At 35.1% G+C, this 16,802-nt stretch overlaps 1 protein-coding gene across 1 annotated transcript in view; it reads right to left on the reverse strand.

Annotated features, from left to right (window-relative positions):
• RPS6KA3 (ribosomal protein S6 kinase A3) overlaps window positions 1–16,802 on the reverse strand; it is a gene marked incomplete at both ends in the record, with an annotated part of 111,355 nt that overhangs the window by 74,387 nt on the left and 20,166 nt on the right. The window contains 1 exon segment of the mRNA XM_084258210.1: window positions 7,588–7,644. Within this exon segment, the coding sequence (XP_084114336.1) occupies window positions 7,588–7,644 (57 nt within the window).

Here is a 16,802-nt window from a genome sequence, read left to right on the forward strand (position 1 = left end):
GAATTCACCAGAGCCAGAGTGGGGAGCAGAGCAGGCAGACTGATGAAGTACACTGCTGAGGGGAGCAGCGGGCGCGGCAGGAGAGGTCTGTCGCGCCACGTGGGATCCTTGCCTGGCGGCCGGGGAGGCCAGGGATTGAACCGGTGCTGCAGAGGCTGCGGGCAGCTTCGCAGCCCAGCGCTCAACCGCTGCGCCATCAGGGAGGCCGTGACAGAACCCATTTTCTAGTAACTTTCTAAGAACAGGTATATGTCTGAAAATATCTTGGTTGAAAATAATTTTCACAAAGCATTTCAAAGGAATTGGTCCTATCTTTTAACTTCCAATGCTGAAATGTCTATTACTCTTATACCCACTCCTTTATGTATGACATGAAAATAAACAAACCTCTAAAAGCTTGTCGTAAGAGTTCACTCAGGTTGCTGTAACAGAATACCACAGACTGAGTGACTTCTACAAAAGTCAACAGAAATTTATTTCTCACAGTTCTGGAGTCTGGGAATTTGAAGTTTATTTTAAGTCAATGGTACATTCAGTGTCTAGTGAGGGCCTGCTTCCTGGTTCAGACACAGCAGACACTGCTGTGTCTTCATATGGCATATGGCAAAAAGAGCAAGAAAGATCTCTGGAGTCTCTTTCTATAAAATAACTCTTTTATAAAAGGGCACTAGTCTCAGTCATGAGGGCTCTGTCCTCATAACCTAAGCACTTCCCAAAGGCCACACCTGCAAATAATCCCACTGGGGATTAGACTTCAACATGTGAATTTGAGGGGACACAAACATTCGATATGTAGCAAAAACTTTTAGGGTTTTCTCTTTATCCCTGCTGTTATTTCAAAATAATGATATAACGATCCTTCTTGAGAGGAGAGTTTTTTTTTTTTTTTCATTGATAGGTTTCCAGAGAGGTTTTATTTTGGACATGGTCCAAATCTGAGGAAAACTTTTTTTGGTATTTTATGTAATCTAAGAGCATAATTACCACTATAGCATTATGAGAGAAAAATGCCGCCATTTAAACAAGCATTCTAATTTCAAATGTATTAAAACATGGAAAAAAACATGCATCTTATCTTAATTTCTTGCCCTCCATTTCCCATATTGTTTCCAGAATTCCTAATAGGTAGATGTTAGATTGCTCATCTTTTTTTTTTTCTCTATTTTCTCTTTGTCTTATATTCAACTTTTTGGTATGTTTCTTTAAATTCAACTTCTAAATATACTATTAAAATGTAAAACATTCCTATCACACTTTAACTTCAGAGACTTTTCATATGTATGTCTATATATATAGACATATATACACACAGATATGTACAAATGTATGTATTTGTATACTTGTTTTAGGTAATCAGTTTTGTCTTTAAATACTTAGAGGATGTTAATTTAACTTTTCTTTTTCCTGCATTGTTTGTTCCTTCAAGATTCCTTCAAGATCTCATTCTTCCATGTAAGAAGCCTTCTTCGAATGTTTGCTGATAGTGGATTATACTCATATCTAAGAATGAGGCACTAAGAAGTGGACCAAATGTTCTGTTGTCAACTAGTAGGTTTACTTTTAGGTTAACTGACCAAATAGTCAACCTTTACAAAGAGGATTTTCCAGATGTCAGTATCTGAAGGTCTTTTATCAGGGACTGTTCAATTATTTCAGGGAAGGCTCCATTCTCCTGCCTGAAGGATATGGACCCAGTTGTGCTAGGTAAGGGAAAGAGTCACATTACTAGTCAGTAGTAGGCTTTCACTTGATTATCCCTGTTTCCAGCACAGTGCCTCACCCTGCTTCCTGAGGTGCCCCGTATCTGAAGATCCTCTGGCTTATTTTTTCCTATGAAATACCTTTTGTCTCTTCTAGGAGTATGAGAGAAGAGTGGAGGCTCTTTATATCAACATTTAGTCAATGTCTGTTTTTGGTCCTGTGCCATACTTTCACTTTCCACAATACCTGGTGAGTTCATCCATGAGTCATTTTGGAGCTTTAGAGTTCATGAATAAGGCTTATTTTCATTGGTATACTCCAAAAGCACTTTGGTCTACTTATTACAACTGTTTTATCCACTTTTCTTATTTATGATATTTTGGTTCAAATTATAGAAGTTTTCTAATTTCAAAGATCAAATTTCTGTTTCTCATTCTCCTTGTATTGGGTGATAATTTCCCAGAGAAGAGGGCAAAAGCAAGTTTATTTTCCCATTTTGAAACTGCAAGTTTCCCTTATATGCTTTTGTACCTCCAACAGCCTAGCAGAGTTCTTGGCACCTAACAGACATTCATTAAATACTTCATTAGTGAATGATTAGATGTAGTCAGAGTATAGACTAAGCTGCTGTAACAAGCAAGATCCCAAATTGCAATGGTTCAAGCAAAATAATTGCCTATTTTTCTCTCATGAAGCAGTTCATAGATAAGAGAGTAGTTTATGGTGAAAAGGTGTTAAGGAACCCAGGTTTTTTTTTTGTTGTTGTTATTCTCCACTCATTCTATGGTCATGTCATGGGCTAATGACGCTAGAAGTAATCCTGCCAGTTGAGAAGCCCCCTACATATAATTATTAACTTGTAATTTCTATGGGCAGGAACCTGGACCAACAGACATACGAGTTTGGAAGCAGATCCTTCTCTTGTCAAGGTTCAGACAACACTCTAGCCTTGGACAACTCTTTGATTGCAGTCTATGAGAGAGTCTGAATCAAAACCAGTTAAGCTATGCCCAGATTTCTGGCCCTTGGAAATTTTAAGGTAATAAATGTGCATTGTGGTTTTTTTTTTTAAAGATTTATTTATTTATTTATACAAGTACTGGGTACAGTCAGAAGCGCGGTAGGGTGAGAGAATTCACCAGAGCCAGAGCGGGGAGCAGAGCAGGCAGACTGACGAAGTACACTGCTGAGGGGAGCAGCGGGCAAGGCAGGAGAGGTCTGCGCGCCATGTGGGACCCTCGCTGGCGGCCGGGGATCAAACCAGTGCTGCAGAGGCTGCGGGCAGCTTCACAGCCCAGTGTTCAACCGCTGCGCCAGTGGGGAGGCCCTAAATGTGTGCTGTTTTAAGCTACTAAGTTTGGGTTAATTTGTTATGTATCAAATAGATAACTAATACATCTCAACTTCCACTATTTATCAGTAATTGACAAAATGAACACTTTATTGTATATTAAAGGCAAATACAATTTACAAGTATAAGGCTAATATACTAATTCTTTGAAATTAGTACCACTAAAGCAATACTTAATAATATATTTTTCTTATAAACTGAATTCTTAGCATCTGTGACGATCTGCTCAACAACTTCATGCACATTTCTGGTAATATCTTAGTCCTGTACCTTTCCCACCTATCTCTAGAATGCAGTTTTCTTTAAGATGTAAATGTTACTAATGCTGTAAGTACTCTGAGGGATAAATGTTACTAATGCTATGAGTACTCTAAGGGAAAGTGTGAGCCATATGGCATCACAATGGAAAATGCTTTTAGACTAAAGATAACAAAATATCTAAAGGTTTTCCTTCCAAAGGAATTGTTACAGAAAGAAAACAAAGTAGATGATGGCAGGAAAAAAAATCAATATTAACACTTACTGGCTGTTTTTACATTTGCTTAAATGTAAATCAATATATATTATGGACAATGAAGTAAAAAGCCTTAAATGGTTTGGGAAGGGCAGAAATTCAGAACAAATCTCAAGGTAGCCTTAGGCAACAGGCCCCAATTCTGGGTCCCTGTTCTCACCAAAGCTTCATTCATTCATTTTATTAACATTTAGGATACTGGGCACTAGATATAAAACAAGGAGAGGGTCAGACACGGTCACTGCTTCATGCTACTCACAGGTTAGTAGGAAATAGAGACAAGTAAAAAGCAATGGAATCTAGAGAGGCATTGCCATTTAGGGTACACACAGGCTGTGATGGCAACACCAAAAAAAAATTCAGGTGGAAATGGGAGTGGTAGTGATGTCTGGAAGAACTCTCAGCTGAAATGGTATGTAAACTTGGACCTGAAGGATGATCAGGAATTGACTGGAGGCGAATAGTAAGGGAAAAGTATTCTGAGAAAGGGAATATGATCTATGAAGGCCCAGAAACAAAAGAGAACCTGACAATCATGCCTTTGGAATGACTGAATTTTCAGAGGTAGAGGTATGTGGCTAGAGATGATGTGGGGAAGTACAAAAGGCTTTATTATACAGGGCCTGATAGGTTACGTCATAGAATTTAGACTTAATGAAGCACAAAACTATTCAAGGCTTTTATACAGAAGAGTACAACGATCTCACTCTCCCATAACATACAAAATTCATGGCAATTTGATTTCTGAAGTTAACTTTCCCCAGCATATAGAAACACTCAACTTTTTTTATATACTACAATAACCAGATGGAAGACATAGCATCTTACAATATAAAACACCAATAAATATAAAATACTTACAATATAAAATACCAATAAATTATCTTAATAAGAAATAAAAAAGAAATAAATATAAGAAACCATAAAGTTTTGATATAGGATATAAAAGAATATTGAAATAAATGAATGCTCTTGGATATGAAGATTCAGTATTTTATTAAAATAATTTTCTTTGTGTTAATCTATAAGTTTAATGCAATTCTGATAAAATGTTCAAATAAAGTAACTTTTTCAGAAGTATTTTTGACAAATTGATTGTAAGTTCATCTGGAAGACTGAATGTGTAAGACTACAATTTTGAATAATAAAAAGGTGGCAGGGTTTGCCTTGTCACATATAAAATCACCTAATAAAAACTACAGTAATTGAAAAATGTACGTAAAGTCAAAACATTCAAGGATGTTGTAGGTTGAATTGTGGCCACCAAAAAGGTATGTTCAAGTTCTTATCGCCAATATCTGTGAATACATTATTACTTCATAATAAATTCTTTGTAGACGTAATGAAGTTAAGATGAGATCATACTGGAGTAAGGTGGGCCCTAACACAATGACTGGTATCTTTATGAGCACAGAGAAATTTTGACACAGAGACACCCCAGGAGTACACCATGTGACAACAGAGGTAGAGGTTGGAGTGATGTGTCTATAAGCCAAAAAATGCCAAAGATCACTGGCGCCAGAAGGTGGAAGGCGCAAGGAAGGATCTCCTCAAGTCTCCAGTGAGAGTGTGGCTCTAATCACACTGTGATTCCAAGCTTCTATTCTTCCAAACTATGAGAGAATAAAAACCTGTTGTTTGAAGCCGGCCAGTTTACGGGGATTTGTTAGAGCAGCCCTAGGAAACTAACAAAAGGATTATATGGCCATTTTATACATTATTAAAGAGGGATGGCCAATGAATGAGAAAAGAATTAGTTTTATTTATTCAGTAAGTAGGGCTCAGGATAAAAGGCTATCTAGCTGATTTCTAGGTCATACCAGGTACTAAGATTTTAAGTAGATCACAGAACTAAATGCAAACCCCCCACAAAACCCATAAAAGTAGTAAATCAGGGCCTCCCCGGTGGCGCAGCCGGTTGAGTGCAGCGCTGGGAAGCTGTCTGCAGCCTTTGCAGCACCAGTTCGATTCCCAGCCGGCCAGGAAGATTCCCACATGGCGTGGCAGACCTCTCCTGTCATGCCTGCTGCTCCCCTCAGCAGTGTATTTCGGTCGTCTGCCTGTTCTGCTCCCTGCTCTGTCTCTGGTGACTCCTCTCACCCTCCTGCGCCTCTGGTTTGTACCCCAGCTCTTGTAGAAAATAAATAAACCTTTAAAAAAAAAAGTAGTAAATCAAAACTGAGAGGATTTTTTATAATCTTGGTGCAAGGATTTTCTAACCAAAACGTAAAACTCAGAAGCCAGATATGACCATTTTAAAATGAAAATATCGGGCCTCCCTGGTAGCGCAAGGGGTTAAGACACAACCTATGAAGCTATCTGCAGCCTCTGCAGCATGAGTTCGATCCCCTGGCCAGCCAGGGAGCAACCCTCATGGTGCAGGAGACCTCTCCTGTCTCGCCCACTGCTCCCCTCAGCAGTGTATTTCAGTCAGCCTGCCTGTTCTGTTCCCTACTCTGTCTCTCATGAATCCTGTCACACCCCACACCTCTGGCCTGTACCCCAGCTCTTGTATGCATAAATAAATAAATTTAAAAAAATAAAAATTAAAACATCTATAAATATACAATGAAAGACAGCCTAAGCAATGTTACAAAAATAGGGAGAAAATATTTGCAAGATATATTATGGACAAGGAGTTAATAACCAGAATATATAACAAGATCATACAAACTAAAAAGAGATAAGTAACCTAAAAGACAACTGGGCAAACACAAAAATACAAGGCTAATGAGGCACAAATACTCAACTTCATTAACAATCAAATGATTTGCAAATTAAAATGAGCAAAATATTCATTTAGAGTGGCTCAAATTAAAAATAATTTCTAATAATATACAGTGTTAAAGAGGGTATGGATGATGAGACATTCTCATATGGTAAACTTTTTACAACCTCTTGGCTTAGGGGCAATTTAGCCATGTCTGTTGAAATTTAATGTTACACCCCTGTTTCCAGCACATCCTTTTCTAAGACTACATCCTCCTAAAAGACAACTTCACAAAAATAGAGGGAAAATCATATTTAAGTATAGGACATTCATAAAACAAAACACTATGCAAAAATTTAAGAAAGAGGTAGTGTTGGGGGCCAAGGATTCCTAGACTCCAAAAAACAAAACAAAACAGGGCCTCCCTGGTGGTGCAGGCGGTTGAGCACCGCACTGTGACGCTCTCCGCAGCCTCTGCAGCGTGGGTTCGATCCCAGCCGGCTGGGGAGAATCCCACATGGCGAAGCCGACCTCTCCTGTCTCGCCCGCGGCTCCCCTCAGCAGTGTATTTCAGTCAGTCTGCCTGTTCTGTTCCCCACTCTGTCTCTGGTGAATCCTCTCACCCTCCCGCGTATCTGGCCTGTACCCCGGTTCTTGTATAAAAATAAATAAATCTTTAAAAAAAGTAAAAACAAAACAGAACAGATCTACATGTACTGTCAAAAGAAAATGGTCAAGATATATTAAATAAAAAGAGCAAGTTGAAAAATAAACATGTATTGTAAAAATAATTATTATCTTACATACAGAAAAAAAAGAAGACAATAAGACAATAACTGAGCTGCTAGCAACTGCTTTCTTGTGGAGAGGACAGTGTACTAATGAATGTAAGATTCAATGAGTGAGTAAACTGATTATATGTCACACACTGGTCTAGGTGCTGGAGAGTCAGAAATGAACAAAAAAACAGATGAAGAGATGGTAACACTTTTTTCTATGTTAAATACTTCTACAAAGTATGATCTTTATGCATTCGTCTCTAATGAATCTGTTTAGTATGATTTAAAAACAAACCTTTAATGTATTAATGAAAACCTTTTAAAATATAAGGCAATCTGTTTTGTCATTCTCTTACCTAACAATTTTTAAAAATATCAATGGCATATTCAAGAATCAACTTTTCGTAAAATTAATGTGAAAGCTGTAAAAAATTTTAATATAGAATCATTTTCTTTGCTCAGTTTAAAAAAATACTTAAATTTTCTGATATTTGATCTATCTATATCCCTCACGATACACTATTTTACTTACAGTTTGTGGATTAATCTCCTCCTCTCCCATAGGTTCATCCATAATTTGCTGTCCATTCTGTGAAAAGCACAGCAAGTAGAAAGTTACTAAAACAGATTTCACATCCATTAAAGTTAAATGAGGCAGACAAAAACTAAGTCATATAGGAATATTTTCACCCCTAAAGGATTCTAACAAAGTAAAGAACCACCATATAAGTATGCAGTTGCCAATTTGCAATAGGTTGTGCTTCGAAAGTTAATATGTAAATCAATTATTTGAAACTATGAAGACATTTTTCCATAAAAATAATAAATGAGATTACCATTCCAAGTAAGCCCTTGAGTTTAATAGTTAAATGCATTACAAATGGTCTTACTTAAACCTTGCCAACCATCATTTAAAATTCTATGGCAAATACATTCTAAATTCCAAGTCCATTGATAATTAATCAGGGCAACTGATTAATTATTTTAGGGGAAAATAAAGTTAGCTCATCTACAACAAAATAAATTTGGGTGGATTAAACACTTAAATCTCAAAAATAAAACTGTATAGGAATTAGAGGAAAATATAGGTGAATAATACTTATGGGGTAAGGAAGGTAGAAAATCATAAAGGGAAAAAAAGCCATCCGAATCTATGAAATGTTTAAAATTTCCTTTGCCAGACACAAAAAAAAAATAAGACAAATTGACTACCAAAAAAAAAAAAAAAAAAAAAAAAGCAACATATGACAAAGGTTTGGTATCCTCAACACATAAAGAGCCTTGGTTTACAAACCTGTAAGGAAAAATGATGAACCTCAACAGAAATGAGCAATAAGGAAAAAAAGATTTCAGGCTTAGTACTAATCAAAGAAATGCATTTAACCAAAAGACACCTTTTGCCTTTCAAATTGGTAATGATTTACAGAAAAAAGAACACCCAGCACTAGGTGGGTGTGGGGGAAAGAACACTCAGAATATACTGTTGGAGAAAGTGTAAATCAGCACAACCTTTCAGGAAGGCAATCTGAGACTGTATTTTTTAAAAAGACACATGAAATTATGAAATGTCCCATCATTTCTACTTCCTTTTTTTTAAAGTGGCAAGTGTACAAAGATGTACATATAAGAACATTCACCATAATTTCCCCCCCAAAAGAACTCCAAATTGGAAACCTAAATTCCTAACAATAGACTAGTTAACTGTAATATGGTACATCCATATAATGGAATATTATGTAGTCATTAAAAATGATGAAAGATGTAAATTTATTGACATGGAAAGACAGTCACATGTAGTAAGTGGAAAAGCAGTTTACAAAACAATATGGATTGTATGGTCCCATTTTAAATAAATATATACATGCTTCAATGTATATATTTGTATGGGAAAAACTGGAAGGATATACATCAAAATGTTAACAGTGGCTATCTCTGGGTGGTATATTTTTGGCAATTTAGATTTTGTTTTTGCTTATTTGAATTTCCTAATGTGTCTACAATGCCTACAATAAATATGCATTATTTATGTATTAAAACAAAAGAAAACAAAGTCAGGAACACATCATGTCTTCTCTAGTTCCCTCACTGGAAAAAGGAATAAATGACCCTAACCACTTGTTAATTCCACATATGTACAAGGATCTAAGCTAACCATCTTCAGATTGTTATCAATTGGGAAGTAAAAGGCAGCCCACTCATTAACCCCATATCCCACATGAGGCAGCTGCTTTGAAATTTGTATTTCACTCTCTACTCTACCCATTACTATTTATCCAGTCACCCATCCATTTCATTTCATACATGCTTTGTTCTAGGCACCAATACAGAGATGAAAGGTTAAAGTATGGCCCCATTCTAGTGGATCTCTAAGGTCTCTGATCCACAAAAAGGATACCTTTCATTTTCACTCACTTATAGAGGATATTCTTTGGTTAGGAAGTGCTACACAATATTGCAAAGCACAGAAATAGTGCCAAAATGCAAAATGGGGGGGGGGGCAGGAGACAGGTACAAAATTCTATTTTTCCTAAGACATTTTCAGAGGCTATAGTATTACCTACTACTATGGTAAAGATACTTAAATAACTAACTCCAGGATACATCTTTCTCTAAAAAGCCATTTATTCAACTGACTAACAATTGCTTTTACCCAAACATCCCAGATAAACCTTAAATTGGTTTTTAAGAACACTGGCCTTGGAGTCAGACATCTAGATTCGAATTTCTGCTTACACTACTAATAATGAAGCCTTGGACAAGTTATTTAAACTAGCTAAGCTTTAGTTTCTTCCTATGCAAAGAGAGGATTAAAATGAACTTCAGAGAGTTGTTGTGAAGACTACATGAAATAAGAAACATAAAACCCTAAACATATTACCTGGCACTTAGCAAACAATCAACGTTATGTATTTTCATTATGACCAAAATTTAATCACCCACTCTGTTGACTACCAATTGGTTATATTTCCTATATATGTTATCTTAGTGAATGGTACCATCATTCATCTAGCAGCCAAAAACAAATTTTCTCATTAATTGTACACACAGTTCTTTCTCTATGACACAGATTTGCTCAGTGGCTTTCGATTATTTGGCTTTTAGAACCCTTGGTCTCACTAGAGCTTCACTTAGATTTTCCATGGGAATATTACTTGAGCCATCTGTTCCTTGTGATTTTCAATGTTTGTGAAGCAAGAATCACAACTTATAACTTACTTTTAAGGGAAAATGGTAGCGTAGAAACAGCACTAAATCTGGAATTGGTAGACGAGGTATAAAAATCCTAGGTCCTGCCACTTAGACAAGCTCCATGATTTTGGACAACTAAACTTTTTTAGTCTATTACTTTATCTGTTCAAAATGGGGTACTTGCCCTGTCTGCCCAAAGGGTTACTGTCAGGCTGAAAAAAGAGATAACTCTTAAGAAACTACTTTATATACTGTAAAGACATGTACCAAGGCAAGTTACTACGAAGGTGAGGTAGCTTCATGAGGATAAACTAGTACTCCATAAAGTCCTTTGAATCTGAGATTTCCTTTAAGAGTTTCACTAATAGATGGCTAACCAGTTAGTTATACTTCTGTGATTTTGCATATACTACAGATATATGCAAAGTCACAGAAAGTAAATCTACAGCTAGAACTATCAACTATAATTCAAGTTCCTTCAAACAGGACAAAACCATCCTCTTTTCTGAGCATGCATCCAATTCATCTTAAAGGATGGAATGCAATTAACATTCCAACCATTATACGATCAATGCAGAGTAAAGGATATATCACTTCTATTGTCCTAAATTTAATACAGTTCACACGTGCATTATCATTTGGAATGCCCACAATACACTGGTGACTTGTACTATTTGCTGTTGATTAAATCCTTGTCTTCTTCACTTACACTGCAAGTAAGCACCATATACTCTATTCTATACCTGTTGTTACTCTTGGTACCATGAATAAAGGTTTGATTTAAAAAAATTTTTTTTGTGGGACCCAGCTGGGGAACGAACTGGCACTGCAGAGGCTGCAGGCAGCCTCGCAGCCCAGCACTCAACCACTGAGCCACCAGGGGAGGCCCTTTGGTTTAAATTTTTTGATTCCTTTTTTTTTTTCATTTCTGATCCACTGCTATAGTGTCTATAGACTGGGTTCCAAATCTGCCAATCAACCTCTCCACTATTTACAGTTTCATGTCATGCATAAATTTTACACTATATTTTCCTTTCTGAACTCACTCAGCTAATACTAATACACTAGCAAATAATCTAAGAAAAAACTTAAATGAAGCATGATCTAAAGGTATTTTATGTTAACTTTTTGCACAAATATCTATTTCCTCTGAGTTCAGTACGGATTTAAAATTTTGAAGAATTTAATTTTTAAAGTGGGAAAACATGAAAGCCAATAAGGCTACCCAAAAAGGCACCTTTACTTTAACAAACCTTCAGTATTGTTTCATCAAAACAAGAATTCAAATGTTATGTATTAAAAAAGAGCATGAAGTTACTGCTGAAGTTAAAAGTTTCCCTTGTGAAAAATGACTCTGCTTCATTAGAGACTGAGCTAGATGGATCATCAGTCTGACTCAATATTGCACTTTCTACAGTTCCAAAAGTTCAAGGACTAGTATCTATTAAACAAGAATCTTGTTTCTCTAATTTTAAGAAACAAATGAAATCATGTGGTTTGAAGCTGACTAGTACTTGGTTTCAACCCTCTCTCTGTCACTACTGTAGTTTACCTGCCCTTTGATAAGTTACTAAACATTTTGAGGCTCAGTTTCTTCATTTGTAAGATGCATGTAACAGCTGCCTCACAGATGCATATAACAAGGATCCACCTAGGGACAGTAGGTGCTTAGTAAATGCTAGCTCTGTATCCTCTTTTGCCTCAACTTATTGTGTAATATTTACATTTCTATAGTTAACTTCTGAAGATGTAATGCAATGAAGAAGTACAGGAGAGTGTTGAGATACCTGTTTCACCAGTTACTATGGCTAATTTCCAGCCAAGCAGGGTGGAAGAGATCATTCATGTGTGGTACATTTTTATACAATGTGGCTAAAGAATGAGTATGGACAAAAAAGAATAGTTTAAAAGTGAGGCAAATGTATTTATCCTCTCTCATCCCATCATAATGCCTTCCAGCCAAAAAATTACAGAGCTTGGCAGATTGCACATATGCAAATATTATGTGAAATACTAGAAAAGGTTAGGAAATGCTAATCATGCTTTACTTTGCTAGTCTGAAATGTGTAAAAGTAAAAAATTAGAATAACCTACAATATGGGTCTCAACAGACCAAATCAGAAAAAGGAGACTGTTAGTTTGAGTTTTAGCAGAATTGTTTTCAAAATAATTTCCTAGGTTGTAGCATAAAATTATCATTTAACATCACCTTCTACGTTTAAAGAGGATGAACAATTCAGATTAATGATTCTGAACCAAGGTTTCAGGACTTCCACAGTATTCCCAAGTATTTTAAGGAAAATTCTGAAATGTTAAAAATAAGAATATTTCACCAATTAAGAAATTCATTTTAAGCAACCCTATTAAACAGATTATATTGGTATAAGGGCATGTTAAAACCATGTACATACATAGGCTGCTGTTTGATATCTCTGAAGAAATGTGTAAATTAAAAAAAAAAAAAACGCTTTGAGTCCAGCAGGAAATCATCATATACAAGAATACACAGACTTAAAAAATGGTCTGTGATTGATAAATGCTACCATTGCTAAGGGCATACCATCCCCTGACAACCTCCTCCTAGAAATCAAATGTATCTATGAACACTGGGAGAAAAAGAATTCCTCACAGAAAACAACCACCTGAAATAACAGGAAAAAGGAGGAAAAGAAAGGATCAAGAGTCCTAGGGTATTAACGTGGAGACCCAGATTGTAGGAATGAGCAAGGACCACATTTTTTTTAAACCACCTTCAAGTTTTCACAAGTATAGCTGCCTTCTAAACTCCTTCATATCAGCAGCAGTTTTCCTGCCCAAAGTGTATGCAACAGAATTCCATGAAGGTGCTGAGGATGAGGCACTAGAAACCTCTCTCAAACTTCAGTTAAGTACCATCAAATTGTTCAGAATCCAAAGAATCTTCTATGCAATCACATCGAAACAATAAGAAACAAGCATTTTATATTCTTAATAAGGAATGTATATAATCCTTACCAATGTGACAGGATTAAGAATCAGCTCCTCATTTATCCTAAGGAAATATCAGAGATGTGCATAAAGACTTATGTACAGTGATATTCATCATACTCATTATACTGAAAAATAGAAAACAGTCTAAATGACCAACAGGGGACTGGTTAAGTAAATCATAAGACATCTATTCATATGTAGGAATATTATGCAATGGTTAAAATCAGGGCCTCAAAGAAAAATTAATGATGCAAAATATGCTTGCAATATATATATTAAATTAAAAAGGATATAAAACTACATAGTATGACCCCATTTATACCCCTCCCCCAACATGTGTGCATGTAACTGGCAAAACATATATAATATCTTATCAGTAGTTACCTGGGTCATAGAAATTTTCTTCTTTGTACTGTATTTTCAAAATTACATACATTTATTATGTATCATTTTTATAAAGAAAAAACAATAAATGTAATTTGAAAAATTTATTTCTAGTTATGGTGCCCTTATGCCCACTTTTTGCTATTCCTCTAGCAACTAAAGGCCTGTTAGTACTCATGACTGTTCTATTTTCTAGACTAGGGGAGGTATAACCTTTGGTTATATCTACATTTTTAAATTTAAGAGGACCTTTTCAGGATTTTTTTTTCTTTCTGGTCCTATGGTTGTGGCCTCAGAAAAGAGATACATTTTAGGCCTGAATCCACCTTGTGGTTTTTGGAGTGTACCCCTAAGGGGAATTCTGCTTATGAAACAAGAGTATGTTGAGATAAGAATAAAGAAATGAAAACACAGTAGCCAAAATTAAATCTGCATTGTGAATAGCAAGTATTAGAAATGACACTACAGAAAACAGAATCCATGCCACGACGGACAAACTTGAGTAAATGAAAAAAAAAGAAAAATTTAAAAACTATGGAGGACAGACGTAGAAATAATCTATGAATAACAGATGTTCCTAAAAAAAAAAACCAAAAACAAACAAACAAAAAAAAAACAGAGCAATTTAATCAATCAAAAGTACAAAAACTTTCCAGTTCTGAAAAAAAATACCTGAGACTGGAGACTGAGAAGGTTCAACAGAGATCATCAACACCAAGACATGTCCTGGCAAATGTTTTTAAATTTCAAGGATAAAGATATAATCCTATAAGCATACAAGCAGAAAAAAATAGGTTATTTTCAAAGGAACTAAAAGCAGATTGACCTCAGATTTCTCCTCTGCAACAATAAAATGCCAGAAGACAATGAAGTAATAACTTTAGAGTTGAAAGGGAAAGTTTTCCAAGAATTTTAAACCTTGTCCTAAGTTTTTCATATACAAAGGTTACAGGTAATTATACTTAGATTTGAAAAGTCTTAAAAAATTTCACCATCTTGGTAGTATCTTTTTCAATAAATTGCTCAAAAGTATGTCCTAGACCATCAAAAGACAATCAAAATAAGAACTCAGGAATATTGAAGTAGAAAAGAACTGATAAAGTATTGACACCAACTTATTATCTAGAAATAATTGAACAAAATTATTAACCTCATAAAGGAGAAAGGGCCTATAACAAAGAACAAATAATTGATATAAGTATATAAACAATACAAAATCTTAGAACGTCAAAGGTAAGATTTGTCACCTCAAGCTAAATTATTGTGGACTCAAAGTAAAAGAAGTAGTGGAAAGGAGAAACAAAGATTCTAGATTGCTTGTCTTTCCTAAAAGGATACTTAAAAACCACTATTTTTAGCAATTAGCTAATATATATAAATTTGGAATATCTTGAAATACCATACAGTAACCAAGAATTTTTTTTATTGCAGTCCAAATCACTAGAGAAGATAATAATAGACAAAGACTGTTAATAGTACAGGTATTGCATTTAACCCCAAGAACATGAGGTTAGGTATAACTGCCCCTATTTTACATATAACGAAACCAAGGCTCAGAAAGTTAATTAGTGAATGGCAGAAGCAGTATTCAAACCCAGGTACTTTCCAGCTCCATAATGCTTTCTTCATTATTTTATAACCTCCTCTAACAAAATAATCCATGTGGCAGAAGAAACAAACAAGCAAGCAAAAAAACCACAAGGAAAGAATAAAAAACTTAAGATGACAAAAGCAACTCCAAAAGTAACAATGTAAGAAATGTAAAGTTTAAAGCATCAAATTAAAAGAAAGCATCTTACTGGATATTTGATGTTATAATTATTGACATTTTTATGAATGATGAGAATGTTATGTTTTAAAAAGTCAGTATGTCTTAAGAAATATAAATGTAAATATTTACATCTGAATTGATATACCTATGATTAGCTGCAAAATAATCCATTGGAGCCAGGGAGAACAGAGAAAGTGTGCGTGCGTGCGTGCGTGCATGTGGGGTGGGGTGTGGGGGGAAGCAGACATGAAACAAGATGTGACTATGAGTTGATAATCCTTGAGGTTGGGTTATGAGAATATGCTAGTTCACTTCACTACTCTGGTATGTGTTTGAAATGCTGGTAATAAAAATTTTGAGTCTTAGTTTATGCATTTTAAAAGTTTAAAAACCCACACATTTATTGCTTTAAAGAGAAACCCAAATAAAACAGTAGGTATAGACCAGCACAAAGAAAAAGAAAGCAAGTGTTTGTAATATTAAGGCCAAAAATAAAATGTGAGGTAAAAAATATTAAGCTAATTAAAAAGATCATTTGTTCTGGACAAAAATGTACTTAAATACATGCAGTAATAATAATTGCTATCATTTACTGATCTCTTACCGTGCACCAGACAAGCACTAAGTACTACAGATCATCTTTGATGCTCTAACAGCTTTGCAAGGCATTCTCACTAATTTACAAATGAGGAAATTAAGCCAAGATGGTGTATTAATCATTTTAAGCACTTCATCATCAGCCCCTAACAAAATGCCTAGTACATATTAGGTGCTCAATAAATATTTGCTGAATAAATGAAAAAGTCCAATACCCTGCTTAAGAGTAATAAGCAGTCAAATGATTCTAAAACCCCTACTCCTAATCATATTTAATTTTTAAATAATGATATTTCATAAAGAATAGAGGTGTTTGACTTCTGTGCATGTTTCTCTATATTTCAGATTTTCTATACTAGGTATTTTTTTTCCAAGTCATTAAAAATAATAAATGCAAAATGGTGTTGAAGAGTTAAGCACAGACTAATCTAACCACAAGCCACAAAAGCAGATGCTTTGGGTACTGTAACATGAAATACATGAAAACAAAATAGAAAAGGAAATATTAGGACACTAGTATCAATTAGCATAATAAACAAATTAAGGACAAATCATTTGAAGTAATTTTTATTAGAATAGGTAGATGATGAATTTTATAATGTAAAAAGAAAATGAGCTCTTTTCAAGTACCTATGAAAAACTATAGAGACCGACCATGTCCTAGGCCATAAAGTAAATCCAAAATTCTTAACAGCAGGAATAATATAGATATTTTCAGATTATGATTTGAAAGTTAAGGAAACTAAAGCACTCATTCAGAAATTAATATTCTTCTAAATAACTACTAGTTCAAGGAAATAAATAATACCTGTCTGCCATTTATGCAATGCCCATTT

This window comes from Talpa europaea, assembly GCF_964194135.1.
Source record: "Talpa europaea genome assembly, chromosome: X".
NCBI lineage: Eukaryota > Metazoa > Chordata > Mammalia > Eulipotyphla > Talpidae > Talpa > Talpa europaea.